Source organism: Bombina bombina, chromosome 4 (assembly GCF_027579735.1).
Source record: "Bombina bombina isolate aBomBom1 chromosome 4, aBomBom1.pri, whole genome shotgun sequence".
In the NCBI taxonomy this organism is placed as follows: domain Eukaryota; kingdom Metazoa; phylum Chordata; class Amphibia; order Anura; family Bombinatoridae; genus Bombina; species Bombina bombina.
In genome coordinates, this window is record NC_069502.1 from 681713470 (window position 1) to 681729322 (window position 15853).

The 15853-nt window shown below is 38.4% G+C and overlaps 1 protein-coding gene across 2 annotated transcripts in view; it reads right to left on the reverse strand.

The window, feature by feature from the left end:
* Positions 1 to 15853, reverse strand: part of FAM120B (family with sequence similarity 120B) — a 434786-nt gene that overhangs the window by 318194 nt on the left and 100739 nt on the right. For both annotated transcript variants that reach the window (XM_053710825.1, XM_053710826.1), the window contains 2 exons: positions 10634 to 10806; positions 2691 to 2783 (listed from right to left, as the gene is read on the reverse strand). In XM_053710825.1, the coding sequence (XP_053566800.1) occupies positions 2691 to 2783; positions 10634 to 10806 (266 nt within the window). The remainder of the gene's footprint in view (positions 1 to 2690; positions 2784 to 10633; positions 10807 to 15853) is intronic.

Consider the following 15853-nt stretch of genomic DNA (forward strand, 5'->3'; position numbering starts at 1 on the left):
AGCTGATTACTTTGGGGCAATGCCCCGCAAAAGGCCATTTTAAGGGCTATTTGTAATTTAGTATAGGGTAGGGAATTTTATTATTTTGGGGTGCTTTTTTATTTTATTAAGGGGATTAGATTAGGTGTAATTAGTTTAAAATTCTTGTAATTCTTTTTTTATTTTCTGTAATTTAGTGGAGTTTTTTTCCGTAATTTAGTTTATTTAATTGTAATTAATTGTAGGTAGTTTAGGTAATTAGTTTAATTATAGTGTAGTGTTAGGTGTAATTGTAACTTAGGTTAGGGTTTATTTTACAGGTACTTTTGTACTTATTTTAGCTAGGTAGTTATTAAATAGTTAATAACTATTTAATAACTATTGTACCTAGTTAAAATAAATACAAAGTTGCCTGTAAAATAAAAATAAACCCTAAGATGGCTACAATGTAATTATTAATTATATTGTAGCTATCTTAGGGTTTATTTTATAGGTAAGTATTTAGTTTTAAATAGGATTAATTTATTTAATTGTAGTAATTTAATTTTGTTTTATTTAAATTATATTTAAGTTAGGGGGGTTAGGGTTAGGGTTAGATTTAGGGGTTAATAAATTTAATATAGTAGCGGTGACATTGGGGTTGGCAGATAAGGGGTTGATAAATGTAGGTATGTGTCGGCGATGTTAGGGACGGCAGATTAGGGGTTAATAAAATTTAACTAGTGTTTGCGAGGTGGGAGTGCTGCGGTTTAGGGGTTAATACATTTATTAAAGTGGAAGTGATGTCCGGTCGGCAGATTAGGGGTTAAACATTTTATTTAAGTGTTTGCGATGTGGGGGGGCTCAGTTGAGGGGTTAATAGGTAGTTTACGGGTGTTAGTGTACTTTTTAGCACTTTAGTTAAGAGTTTTTTGTTACGGCGTTAGCTCATAAAACTCTTAACTACTGACTTTTATATGCGGTAGGAGTCTTGCCAGGAGAGGGTCTACCGCTCACTTTTTCAGGCGATCGTAATACCGGCGTTGGGAAAATCCCATTAAAAAGATAGGATACGCAATTGACATAAGGGGATTTGCGGTAAGCTAAAATCGCAGAAAAAAAGTGAGCGGTAGGTCCTCTCCTGCCTGACTCATAATACCAGCGGGCATTAAAAAGCAGCGTTGGGACCCCTCAACGCTGCTTTTTAAGGTTAACGCAAGACTCGTAATCTAGCCGATAGACTGTCAAGCAAACAATAACATATTCCCCTATACAAGACAATGCTGAAACAAAGTAGAAAAAGCACCTGACTTGCGCTCAAGCATTATCGCATTTTTTTCATTTGCACATACCCGATCGCATATTATAATACACGCAAGCCCGATCGCAAATTATAATATGTGCAAGTCATGAAAATATGAATATTGCATAAATATACTTTTACATGTTTTCATCTACCGAACGGCAAAGTGCTCCAATGCACATATATATATATATATATATATATATATATATATATATATATACATACATATATGTGTCTTATGTGTGTACATATGTATTTGTTTATATAATATACAAAGAAGAGAAGTTGCGCTCAAATATTCTGGAGAAAACTGAAGAAAGTATATTCCAGGCAGGAGATAACGGTAAAAACAACTTTTATTCCAAAAAATATAAAAAGGACATGTAACACAATGTCCTACAAGACAAGCCAGCAGTGACTCAAACAATCAGGTTGGTGAGCTGATCCTCATGCAGACATGTTTCGTGCGTTTGCGCACTTGTTCACTGCTTACCTGAGGATCAGCACAGCCACCTATTTAAGGCTAAACTTACTAGCAAGATTTTCATAATCTAAAACCTGATTGGATACCTGGATCCACATGACTGACTACAATTATCCAATGTGTAACATAGGCTAATGAAAGCACACATGTAATACTTCTAAATATTATAAGATATATGTAACAATAGACAAGTTAATATGGCAACTATTAACTTTTAAATGCACTTCTCAAAATTGATAAAAGTAAATAGCGACAGCATATTATGTGTTAGCTATTCAGACATATTTGTTTTTATATATATATATATATACATACACACACACACATCTGTAAATACATATATACACATATAAATACATATGTACACATATATAGACATATATAGTCCTTTTCCTGCCTTTTTTTCTAACACATGAGATCTCATATCTTTGAGCCCTTATAACTTTTTAGTGCAATTTTTTTAAAAATAATTTTTATTGGACAGTGTTATTATGAGTGTAACTGCACTTTGTAATGTAATTTTTGTGACACTTTTTTGACTCACGCAACAGTTAACCACAGCTCTGAGATCACGGTAATCATTCTAGCGTAACTCGCAATTGCGCTCATCTTGTAATTTAACCTGCACGCAAACGATAGCGAAAACCCTCGTGCAAACGTTTGCTTGCCACTTGTAATAAAGCCCTAAATACGTTATTTTATAAGTAACAGGGTGCACTCGTTAAATCTATTTTCATTACAGACATTAAATAAGTTTAGGTACAGTTTAAAACCATTTGCATAAGAAAATACTGTAGAACAAGTAAGTGTGTGATGTAGCCTTCAATCTGCTAATCTACTGTGTAATTATTTTCTTATTTATGATCAATCAAAAAGCTAGTCTGCAGAAGGGGAGGCCATGATTAGATTATCATGGTGCTTATGGATACACTGAGTCTGTACCTGTAAGCTCTTTAGTTGAGCAACTGATTTCCTTCCAAAGCACAGAACTTGGGCCAAAAAAGCTTCTACGTCCTTCAGACTGAGGGTCTCCACCTGATGATCAGAAGAAGATAAAAAAAAAAAAAATCACAGCTGTAACTCATGGAGAGAAAAAAAAAATAGTACTGTTTTCTTTATAAATAGGTCTCAGACAGACACTCAATTGCTTAGCTGCAGGGGCAGGTTCTAAAGATCTTACCACATGCCACCTACAGAAATGCAGATAAAGCCTATTTCCAGCTAACTGGGGGCTTGTGTTGTTCATTACTCACCCTACCTCCACCCAACACACACTTTATTTTTCCTGTTAATTGAGCAAGAAGTTCTGGGCTTATTTAGCATATGGAAAGGTGTGAGTGTGGGCATCTTTGAATCAGGATAATTACCCATTTGTGCATGCTGTTTGGTTTGCTAACTGTAAATAAAGTTTATTTCTATTTTTACTTCATTCATCTATGAATGTCCTAGTTAAAGCTTGTGTACACTTAACCACAGGGAGCTAACTTTAATGATTGTGATCTGAGAGAATTAAACAAAATCGGTGTCTGAAGACTTAGTAAAAACAAACAGCAAACAAGGGATATTCTTTTGTTTAAAAAAATATATATATATATGTGTTTTGTTTTTTGTTGCCATTATGTTTGTTAAAGAAGAATGTGCATAGCAACCAATCACCAACTGTCTCCAAGTAGTGCATTGCTGTATCTAAGCCTACCTAGTTATGCTTTTCAACAAAGGATATCAAGAGGATAAAGTAAGTTTAAAGTTTTTTTGTTTGTTTTTTTACTTTCACGCCCCTTTAAAAAAAATCAGTATCTACTGATCTAGCTAAAAGAGTAGCAAACAGAAAAACAGTGGCTCATATTTCTAAAGGGTAGTAATACAATCCCATTACATGTATTATATATTTGCAAATATGATGACACATTAAAAAGAAGAGCTACGCTCTAGTGAAATAATGTTCTAGTACAAGCATTTCACTGGATACAAAAGTTTTTTCTGATTATTCACCCGAACTGTATAAGTGACATTTATTCAGTTACCGTATTCAGCTAAAGATCATTAGCGTCTTCCTAGTGTCAGAGGTGTTTCCCTCACTAAAACAAACTCACCCCCCCTCCATGTGAGCAAAATGGTTAAAATAATAGCACCGTGTTTATTTAAAAAAAAAAAAATGAAATGTGATAACTCTAGTTTTCCTAATCAATATATGTATTTTTGAATTGAAAAAGCAACAAGAATTGGTTGATAAACTGGTTGAGGGTCCCTCAAGTGTGGGAGGTCCATCATCCATGGTCTGAAGGTATCCATTGTAAGTGGAGATCAGCTAGGATTTCTGATGGTGACATCACACAGTGAGTTGGGACATTCCAGACTTTGTTGTGTGGATAATGGTGCGATATACTGTATATTTTTTTATGCACAATTGTTTTATTATCCTGTGAATGAGCTTTTTACTTGCCTCAATAAAATTTATTGTCTGTACCATAGGATTTTGTTTTCTCCTTTGCACTTTTCCTGTGTTTTAGATTTAAGAAAAATAGTATTTTACTAATATACAAGTTAAAAAAAAAATATGAGGGTAACGGTTTAAAGAATGTTGAAATTGGATATGGTAATATAAAATGATATAAAATGATATATATATAACTCTACAATATACTTTCATTATTTATTTTGTCCCTTTTTCCTGTAATTCCATTCAGAAATTGTGAGTTTTTCAGTTCCTGTTCGCAACGGATGTGCAGAACACAGTTTTATTCCACACAGCCATTGGCTGCACACTCTAGTGACCTATTTATAACTGTCCCTTATTGGCCACAGCAGAGACAACATAAATTATGCTTACCTGATAATTTTATTTTCTTCCGTGGGAAAGAGTCCACAGCCGCATTCATTACTTTTGGGAAATAAGAATCTGGCCACCAGGAGGAGGCAAAGACACCCCAGCCAAAGGCTTAAATACTTCTCCAACTTCCCTCATCCCCCAGTCATTCTGCAGAGGAACAAGGAACCGTAGAAGAAATATCAGGGTGAAAAGGTGCCAGAAGAATACAACTAAGATGTCCCACATTAAAAAACGGGCGGGGGGCTGTGGACTCTTTCCCACGGAAGAAAATAAAATTATCAGGTAAGCATAATTTATGTTTTTCTTTCTAATGGGAAAGAGCCAACAGCCGCATTCATTACTTTTGGGAAAACTATACCCAAGCTAAAGAGGACACTGAATGCGAAAACGGGAGGGTACAATAGGCGGCCCATTCCGAGGGCACCAGGACAGAAACCACTACCCCACAAAAACCCTGCTTCGTCCGAAGCCGAGAAACCTTGAAAAAGGAAAGGCCCCAAGGACACTGACCTGCAGATTGTCCAGAAGCCTAGCTAGAGACTGCAAAATCGGACTCAACTGAGCCAACAGTCCTCCAGGAGAACCGTCGCCCAACAGGCAGTCCCTCACCACTCACTAGCGAGGGGAACACCAGCCTAAACTCCCCCAGGGATAAGGCAAGGAAGAACCGCAGGGGAACCAAAATGTCACCACAAAATCCATAAAAGAAAACCCCCCAATAGCGAGCCCAGCTCACAAAGACCCAAATGGGTCCTAACAGACAAGGGGAGGCTACGCCCAGACCAAGCAGAAACCAGAGGTTTAGGACCAGGCCTCGAAACAGAGAAACCTCTCTCTCAACATCGTGCAAATGCACCAAAAGACGACTGAAGACGGAGTCCTCACATCGTCAGAACTAAGAAAACTACAGTATTCAGACAAAAAAAGAATGTATAACAGACCCAGACAAAAAACCCTGAGTCAAGAACACGCAGCCATCATCAGGATGACACAGAAGAATAGTTGCTGAGAAGTAAAAAGCGGCCAGCAAGAAAACAGATTGCAGAAAGGAGAACTACCAGACAGAGGGCACACTCTAGGCAATCAAGCTGCTAGACCTACACACAGGGCTCCAAAAGGGGAAGCACATAACCTCATCGAAACCCACTGCACCCCCAAGAGAGAGAGCGGTTACACCCAGAACCCAAAGGTGAATGGTAACCCGGGACCCTCCGCTTGTAAACCCAGGGAACTAGCTACTATGCCAAACTAGATCCCAAAGATGACAACGCATCTCAAAACCCACTCCCAACCGGCCCAAGCATCGGTAGGCCTTGAAACAGGGAAACAGAAGAACCCCAACCCCAGCTCAAAAAAGAGCGGAAGAATGGCCACAACCATCCCAAAAGAGAACGGGTGCCAACCCGACTCCTTAGAAACAAACGACAAGGCCATAGACCCAAAGGAATCTAACAAAAGGCCCATCATAGACTCAACACGGAGCCAGCAAGACTTCCAGATGGAAAGTAACAACCCAGAGAGAAACATTCCTCTCTGAAAGGTTAACTCTTAGTTCCAACCTCCTGAATCCAGGAGAATCCTTAAGAAAAGGGACCACACCTCCATAAGGAGGAGAATAAGCCCCCACCCTAAGAAAAGGGATAGGGCCAAAAAGGCAAAGCACCTGCCCCCAAGATAGGAAGCCACAGGCTAAAGGAGAGATTAATTTCCAACGCAGATGAACTTGGAAGGAATCCCCCTAAGGAATTAGCTTGCCAACGCACATCCAATGTGCAATAGCTACAGCAGTGATACTGTAAACCCATTCGCCTGCAGAGCAGTGAATCAATAAGGTTACGAAGGCGAAAGTCAAGCCCAATGAGCATCAGCACTCAGAAAACCTGGCCAACCATGACCAGGTTAATTAGTCTAAGAAAAGGACATAGCCCAGATTCCTAGCAACCCCGAACCAGCAACACCTACACATGGGAAAACACTGAGCGAAGCCTCAGCAACCGGAAGTACCAGGGAGAAAACAGGTCCGAGCCCCCAATTGTTTAAACAAACAATATCCGAAACCTTAAAACCCCGTCTGATATAAAAAAACCAGACCACAGGGAGATAAAAATGCAATATCCAGGTCAACCCGCATAATGAGATAACTCGCAAGTCCCGACCAAAGGAAGAGACCACTCCTTGCCAAAGTCCAATGCTCCAAAGGAGCTAAGGCGTTAAAAGTTGTACAACGACACTAGAGCCCATAGACTTCCAAACAGCCACAGGACAACAAGCAAGGGGATACCTCGAGGCCAAAATCACTTGAGCAAAGGCTGGTCTCCGCATCACCTCCATCCAATCAGAGGATCACAAAGAGAAAAGGACACACAGCATCCCCAGCTCCGAGCAGAGCCCAGAGACTACGCCAAGTGTCACTAACAGTGAATAACCATCTCTTGGAGGGGAACCCAAGTCCCTAAAAGGAGACCTAACCCACATGGAGACAACGGAGGAAGACCAAAAGGTCTCCTAAAGACAGCTATACAGTACACAGTCAATGTGCAATAGCTGCAGCTGGTCACATTCTGCAACCCATCCGCTGCAAGGCAGCTGAACTACCCAACAAACTACTAGCTGCTGAGAACTAAGTCCAGAAGGACAATTCCCAGTGCCTCAAAAGAAAAAGGCCAAACCACCCAACTCAGCAGCAAGAGGGTGCAAAGCCCTCCAACCCTCCACTACATGGGAAGGAGTTCTAGGGTCTGACAACCCCAGACACAAGAGAGAGAGACGCAGCGGAACTCCACTGACCCAGTCATCCCAATTGAAGGCTATAAGAAATGAGACAATCCTTCCTGCCTCACGGACCCACCGGTCCTCTAGAATGCTTAGTTGAACACAGATGATAACATGAGCACTCAGCGTCTCTACCGGACCAGCCAAGCAGAGCGGCGCCACGTGTCTGAACACCTACCAGACAGAAACTGAATCCAAACAGGACCAGCCTGCAATCCGGGTCCTAACCGCCGAGCCGCATAAATCCTCCCTCAGAGGGGAAGAAGGAAACAGACAGGACATCCTATCGGATGAAAATAGAATACCGCATGACCAGCCAAAACGGAGCCCTGATCTTCCAAAAACTGGGAAAGATCTCAATACATCAACAATCAGGAAATCACATCATCCCCACATGTCTAATGAGGTGCGTCATTCAAAAAACAGACTGAGTATTCCCGTTTCCGATAAGGATAGGGTCATTCAATTACTGAAAAACATATCAGAGTAACACGCGAAGGCACGCAATTCTGTAACAAAAGGCACAACACTCAGGGACAGTCGCACCCGCAGGGAACTGTACTAACCAAGGTGGAATACCCGGGACAACAGGAGCAGGGAAGTGAAGGCACCACCCTGTCCTCAACTCTATTCAATTTAGGAATTAAAGGTTTATCAGGCAATATGACCTCTGGAACCCCTGAATTTGCCAAAAACTTCCTTTAGAAGAAAGTGCAAATTACTAAAACTAAAGTCTGGTTCCTCCACAGCTGGAGGTTTAGAGGCAGCAGACTCTGACCCCGAAAGTTCATACTCTAAAGTCTCAGAAAGAACTTAATCCTCGGATAACCCTCTCAGTTAAATCCCAAAAATATTTCATGTACTCTGGGAAGGAGTGCTATATGTAACCTAATGCTTGCGCTTAGCAGGGTGAAGTAAAGCATTAAGGCCGCAGACATCGCCGTCTGGACTGCGCAGTAACGTCTGTAGAAAAAAGCCCCCCTCCAGATGGAGGATCAGCAATGCTATGGGAAAATTGCATGTGTATAGAGATAACAATGTAGGGTACACACCTCACTGAACGATAACCCTGAGAGGTGCACGGTATCAAACATGTTTGATATTATCACATTATCAAGGCATATGGAACATCATTGAGAGGGGGCACTAGGGCCTCCTCACCATATAAACAGGAATTGTTCTTTAGGAATAGAGGGAGTGCCCTCTAAAGAAACCGAATCCTCCATCACTAGTGCAATAACTGGAGAACTAGAGATAAAACATCTTTTTTTTTATATAATAATATAACGGCACCTCTATACCCGAATGGCTGAGGCACTCACAGTACAGAGATGTATGATCCAGTCACGAAGAGGGAATGAATCACATGGTGCACAATGCAGGACCGTCCCTGCTATGAGAAAAAGTGCGCCAAGCTTGTAAGCTGCATGGCTCTCAAAGTGAAAGTGAAACCTGTATATTCCATAACAGCCTATGAGCCTATAACATCTCACACATAAAGCAGCATAAAATCAAATAAACACATAAGATTATTATTCCCCCCTGTTCAATAATCCCCCTAAGAAGATATTAACCCTTGATTCTATAAAGATAAAAAGGTGCCACACTGTGGCCCTGTATTCTGTGTTATCATTATATAAAAATAAAACGATCTTACCATAATCTACGCAGTGGAACAGGAACACTTCAAGTGTGACAGGTGGTAGCTGTGCTCCTGACATGGACTTGAGAGAAAAACACAATCTGCGAAACTCGTCAACGCCGATTGATAAAGGAGCTGTTAATATGAGTCGGGATGGTGTCGCAAAGGGAAGCTCCCTCTGCATCTCCGGACTCTAACATTCACCTATGCCCCTCAACTGAGAAGCTTGAAGGGCTACTTAAACTCCTGTCCCATAGCGTAGGGTAGAACCCCTCATAAGAGACCTCCGATTTTCCGGCACACCTCTGCCACCTCCTGTGACGAAAGGCAAAGAATGACTGGGGGATGAGAGAAGTGGGAGGAGTATTTAAGCTTTTGGCTGGGGTGTCTTTGCCTCCTCCTGGTGGCCAGGTTCTTATTTCCCAAAAGTAATTAATGCAGCTGTGGACTCTTTCCCATTAGGAAGAAAAGTAACCTAAGTTACAACATTGCAGCTCCTATTGTTTCATAGACACTAAAACTTTACACTGTTGTCAGTATTTAAACAACAAATGAAACTAAAAAAAATACATCTACATATTATTCTCAGACTAATCTTTTCTTTGATTGCATCATTCTATCTAGCATTTATTTAGTGCTTAATGTCCCTTTAATTAATACAATGTAATTAGGCTTCATCAAGAAAATTGCTAGTTTTAAATAAATATAAACTTTCCTAATAGAAACAGTAACATGTTGCTAGGGATTTTTAGTGTTTTGTTTTCTACATACATCCTGTCTAAATCTGTTTACTACTCCAAAGCCTAATAGAGTCCTGCACTTTAGCAATACCTATCTTAGAGGTTTAGTAAACTTTACAGAAGGAAAGATGAGTTTTAGCTGTAAACACGATACATCCTCTGCCAACTTTTAAAGTGGATGTTTATGAAAATTTGAGCCATGTAATAGGGGTCAGGCCAACTGAAATGCTTGTAAAACTGTGAAAATACTAAAGCAATAGCCTGGATTTATTTACCTAGGAGTTACCTAAGCAATCAGAAACAAATTCTAAAAAAATGACACGAGGCCTCTGTTAAAAGGGACATGAAACCCAATATTTTTATTTTGTGATGCAGATACCTAGGATACCTAGGTATGCTCAGAGCTGCTGATTTCGTGGCTTCCAGTAGTGCATTGCTGCGTCTTCAACAAGCAATTCCAAGAGAATGAAGCAAACTAGATACTAGAAGCAAACTGGAAAGTTGTTTAAAATTGTATTCTCCATATATATCACAAAAGAAATATGTTGGTTTCATGTCCCTTTAACACTCATGATTTGTGCACCTGGTTGTGTCACCTATGAAAAGTCTAAAAGAAATGACACGGGGCCTCTTCATTGGCCATTGTTAACTCTTTTATGATTTGTGCACCTGGGTGTGTAACCTAAGACCCAAAGTCACAAAGCGAGATTCAGTACTTTTGTCTGCCCTTCCATTTCTTTCTCTGTACATAAACCCTGGATATATTTACTGTCAATTACACCCCAAGCTGCTTATGTGACACTCTTGCCTGACAGTGAAGCCTGTCATTATTATTATCATCTACATAAGCAAGTAACATTTGACTGCACCTCTGTAAAATAGGTCCTTATAAAAGCTATACCTGCAGAGTCAGATATATCAGCAGGCAACAGACAGCTGCGTGTGGTTCTTTTAAAGCCCTCAGTTCGTCTGCAGCATTCTCTGCATGAAAACACGACAAACACGTGTAGAAACGTTTTTTCTGAATGTCAGGATCTACAGATAGCCACAAGCTCCTTGCGCTAGGTGTTCCACCTACAAAAAAAATAAAGAACAATTTTCGCTAAAGATCCTCCAGTTGTAATCATAGTTGGGGGGAAAAAAGTTAAGAAAAACTAATAATCACAGGGTTTTTTTATTTTATTTACCATCTAGAAATAGTTACAGTAAGTATCTGAAATGCAGCCAATTTATATTAAAGGGAGACTTAACCCAATTTTTTTTCTTTTGTGATTCAGATAGAGCATGCAATTTTAAGCAACTTTCTAATTTACTCCTATTATCAAATTTTCTGTATTCTCTTGGTATCTTTATTTGAAATGCAAAAATGTAAGTTTAGATGCCGGCCCATTTTTGGTGAACAACCTGGGTTGTTCTTGCTGATTGGTGGATAAATTCATCCACCAATGAATAAGTGCTTTCCAGGGTCCTGAACCAAACAAATAGCTTAGATGCCTTCTTTTTCAAATAAACATAGAAAAAGAACAAAGAAAAAATGATAATAGGAGTAAATTAGAAAGTTGCTTAAAATTGCATGCTCTATCTCAGTGATTTTTAACCTTTTTTTTGCCGTGGCACACTTTTTTACATTAAAAAATCCTGTGGCACACCACCATCCCAAAATTTTAAAAAAATCACACATTGTAGCCTAATACAGCATATATATATACACATACACACAAACACACACATACTGTATGTATTGTGCTGTTATGCCATGCCTCCTACAAACTACCCCTGCACTGGGAGTAAAAAACAAGCAAAGTTTAAAAAATATGTCACACTGTTGTCAGTCTGCCGTGGCACACCTGAGGATCTCTCACGGCACACTAGTGGGCCACGGCACACTGGTTGAAAAACACTGCTCTATCTGAATCATGAAAGAAAACAATTTGGGTTCAGTGTCCCTTTAAAGATCATAGAAGTTTGATTTAAAAAAAAAAAAAATAATGTAGTCTTAAAACTCAGAAACTGAAACAGTAACATAGCATTAATAAAGATGTGGCATCTTATAACATACCACCTTAACTCTTGCAAAATGTACATGAAATTTAAACTAACTGGCTGTGATTCACAATCAGAAACCGATAACACAGCACCTTATTTGCCTATAATAGACACTTGCAAATAAAAGTGAATGGTTGTCAACTGCTGTCAGTCTAACACATTACCAAATATAGCATCCACATCCAAATTGTTTTATTATTATCCACAAACCTATAATCAGAAAAGCTTCTTCCTGACAAACCTCCCCGCTAATTTAAAAAAATGAGCAATATAATAAAACAAAAAATTATTTTAAAAAAAATTAGTGAGTTTATTACTTACAGAACCATGAAGGGATTTTCCATTTTCAGATGTACTGCGCTACCCTGAGGTGTTATATATTTCTTATCTATCACATCATCTTAACAAGTAGATATTTAAATCAGACCAACAGTTTATAGTAGAATAAGCAGCAAATTACACACCCAAATGTAGCATCCACATCCAAAATAGACTAATTGGTTGAAGGACAGCTATTTTTATTGGAAAAATACCAGCTGTGCTAATTAGCATAACGTATACATTAATTATTATAAAAATAATAATATAGCGTAGTTTAGAAAATAAAGCTACTAAGCTTTTTTTTTTTACAATCATTATGACAAATTAATTCCCCATGCACTTGCACATAAACACACACAGACATACATATACATACATACATACATACATACATACACACACACTAGGCGATAAGCCAGCCCAGGGGCAGTCTATTTAAAAAAAAAATAAAAAAAAAAAATACAAACCCAAAACCAAAAATTGCACACCCAAAAAGAATGTAAAATTACAGAAAAAAATAAACAAAGCAATCCAAAATATCAAAATTAAACCTAAACTAATACCCCTATAAAAAAATACACAAACAGTAAACCCCCCCACCAAACCCCCCAAAATAAAAAACCTTACACTAAAAAAATAAATAAACTACCTATTGCCCCTAAAGGGGCATTTGTATGGGCATCGCCCTTAAAATGGCAATCAGCTCTTTTCTAGCCCAAAAAAAACCTAATCTAAAAAAAGCCACCCCAAAAAATAAAAAAAAAAGCTCCAAATAGGTACTCACCATTCCTGAAGTCCGGCGGATAAGGTCTTCTTCCAGGCGGCTCCATCATCTTATATTTTCATCCGGAACAAAGGTGGCGCGGATGTGCGGAGCTGTCTTCCCCGATGCGTGGATCCTCAGCAATGGTCCTTAATGGCGGCAGTCCTCAGCGGCATGGAGACTCCTCTTCATCCGATGTCCGTTGTACACTGAAGATTTAATGCAAGGTACCGCAATCAATTTGGGGTACCTTGCATTCCTATTGGCTGAAATTTTGAAATCAGCCGATAGGATTAGAGCTACTGAAATTCTATTGGCTGTTCAAATCAGCCATTACAATTTCAGTAGCTCTCATCCTATTGGCTGATTTCAAAATTTTAACCAATAGGAATCCAAGGTACCCCAATAAATATGGGGTAACTTGCATTCAATCTTCAGTGTGCGACGGATGATCATGGAAGAAAGAACAAAGAGCGCATCCGGATTCAAGTGAGTTTATTCAACAACAGTAATACTGACACACAAATAGGATAGCACTTACAAGATTCCAGATAAAATAGGCATATAGATAATTCGATGCTGACCGGACCACTCTCCACAAGCCCTCCAAGTGGTAGCTGGACCCCCACAGCAAACGACTTAATACAGGTAAATTCACAGTTTCACCTATACGGTGTATATATTAACCTCAACGCGTTTCCCCCGTTTAACGAACGGGCTTTTTCAAGAGGACAGGTGAGTTTAACCTGTGTTGTTAATCTATATAAAGTTTAAATTAGCCAATCAGTATTTTCCTCATGTTAAAGGATAGCACACCCCTTCCTGTGTGACATCCAGATTTAACCATTTGGCTTCTGATCAATACATTGAAAAATACATAAAATTGCAAGATAAAAATTCCTTAAAAACATACACATAAAATAATTATTAATTCATCATATTAAAAAGTTGATGTATATAAAAAAAACTTAAAATCATGTGAACAATGTTAAAAATAATTAACTATAACCAGATATCCATTAATCTATGCATGGAATAAAATAATGAACCATATTTATATAAAACCAAGCATTAGATTATTTACTAAAAACTCTTATTTGTATATGACTGAGTACAGATTTTTAATTTAAGTATACTAGCATCCTACTTAATACAATTGCACAGAGATATTAAATGTACACCAAGTATTGTTCTCACATATGTGCTGCCACATCTATATCAATGTTCATCCCCAATGGGGTTAAACATTTCATTTTATAGATCCAAAAGGTTTCTAATTTACGTAACTTGAGGAGTCTGTTTCCCTCATTGGGGGGTACCCAATCTATGACCTGTACACGTAAACTACTAGGGTCACAATTGTGTGCATCCATAAAATGTCTAGGCACACTGTGTTTGGGGTATTTTTCTTTGATATTATTTACATGCTCGTATATTCTCCTTTTTATTTTTCTTTTCGTGCGGCCTATATAATATAGGCCACACCCACACTCAAGGAGATACACTACATAGGTGGAATGACAATTACTCCTAATCTTGATGTTAAACTGTTGTGAATGATCAGAGTTCATAAATGAAGTAGAATTATTGATATGTTGACACATAATACATTTTTTCTTTCCACACTTAAAAGTTCCTTTCTTACCCGTTAGCCAACTGATGTTATTAATACTACTATTCTCTATTGGTTTTTTCAATCTGCTAGGGGCTAAAATATTTTTCAGATTTTTCCCTTTCTTAAATGTTAACTCTGGGTTGTCTCCTAATTGGCTTCCTAAAATGGGGTCAGCCTTTAAGATGGACCAATGTTTATTGAGGATCTTTCTAATTTGTTTTGCTCCCTCATTATAGGTTGTTATAAATCTTATAGTTGTCTCCCCTTGCTCCTTTTTTGGGTATGTGTTACCACTATTTTCAGTTTTCTTTTTTATCAATAAATCTTTCCTATCTTTTTGTGAAGCTCTTGCTTTTGCATCTCCCAACAGTTTCTTATCGTAGCCTTTTTTAATCAGTTTGTTTTCTACTATTTCTGATTCTAACTGGAAGTTATTTTCATGAGTACAGTTCCTACGCATACGGAGGAATTGGCTATAAGGGATGTTTTGTTTCCAGCTCTTTTTATGTGCGCTGGAATAGTCAATAAAACTATTTCTTTCAGTTTTCTTTCTAAAGTTGGTGACTGCAATTTTATTGAACTCATCTTTATACAAAATTACATCCAGGAATTCAATGGACACATTTGAATGATTCCCAGTGAATTTCAAATTAAATTCATTATTATTAATGTAACCATAGAAGTCCTGGATCTCCAATTCATTGCCCTGCCATAAAATGATGATATCATCGATAAAACGACTGTATTGTATAATATTGCTATCAAAGGCATTTTTAGCCCAGATGTACTTATTTTCAAAGTGATTCATATACAGATTCGCATATGAGGGCGCGAAGGTCGTCCCCATCGCGGTCCCGTTCGTTTGTAAATAAATTGAATCTTCAAACTTAAAATAATTGTGGGACAAAATGAATCCAATACTATCACTCAAGAATTTAGCATGCTCAGGCGAAAAATTGGACTTAGTGAGTTCCAATTCAACTGCTTCAACACCCAAATTGTGGGGGATGCAAGTGTACAGGGCGGAAACATCACACGTTATCCAAAACATGTTCTGTTCCCACTCTAACCCTTCAAATTTACTTATCACTTCCTGAGTGTCTTTCAGAAAGGCTTTCGTTTTCCTCACTAAAGGCTGTAGATAAAAGTCCACATATTTAGACAGGTTGTCACAAAGTGAGCCAATCCCGGACACAATAGGTCTTCCCGGGGGGTTGACTGCATCTTTGTGGACCTTTGGTAAATGGTAAAACAAAGAAGTGGTAGGAAAAGGATTAGATACAAATCTGAACTCATCATTATTTAAAATGCCATCTAATTTTGCTTTCATCAATAGTTTCTCTAGATCCTTACCAAAGGTGATAGTGGGGTCAAAT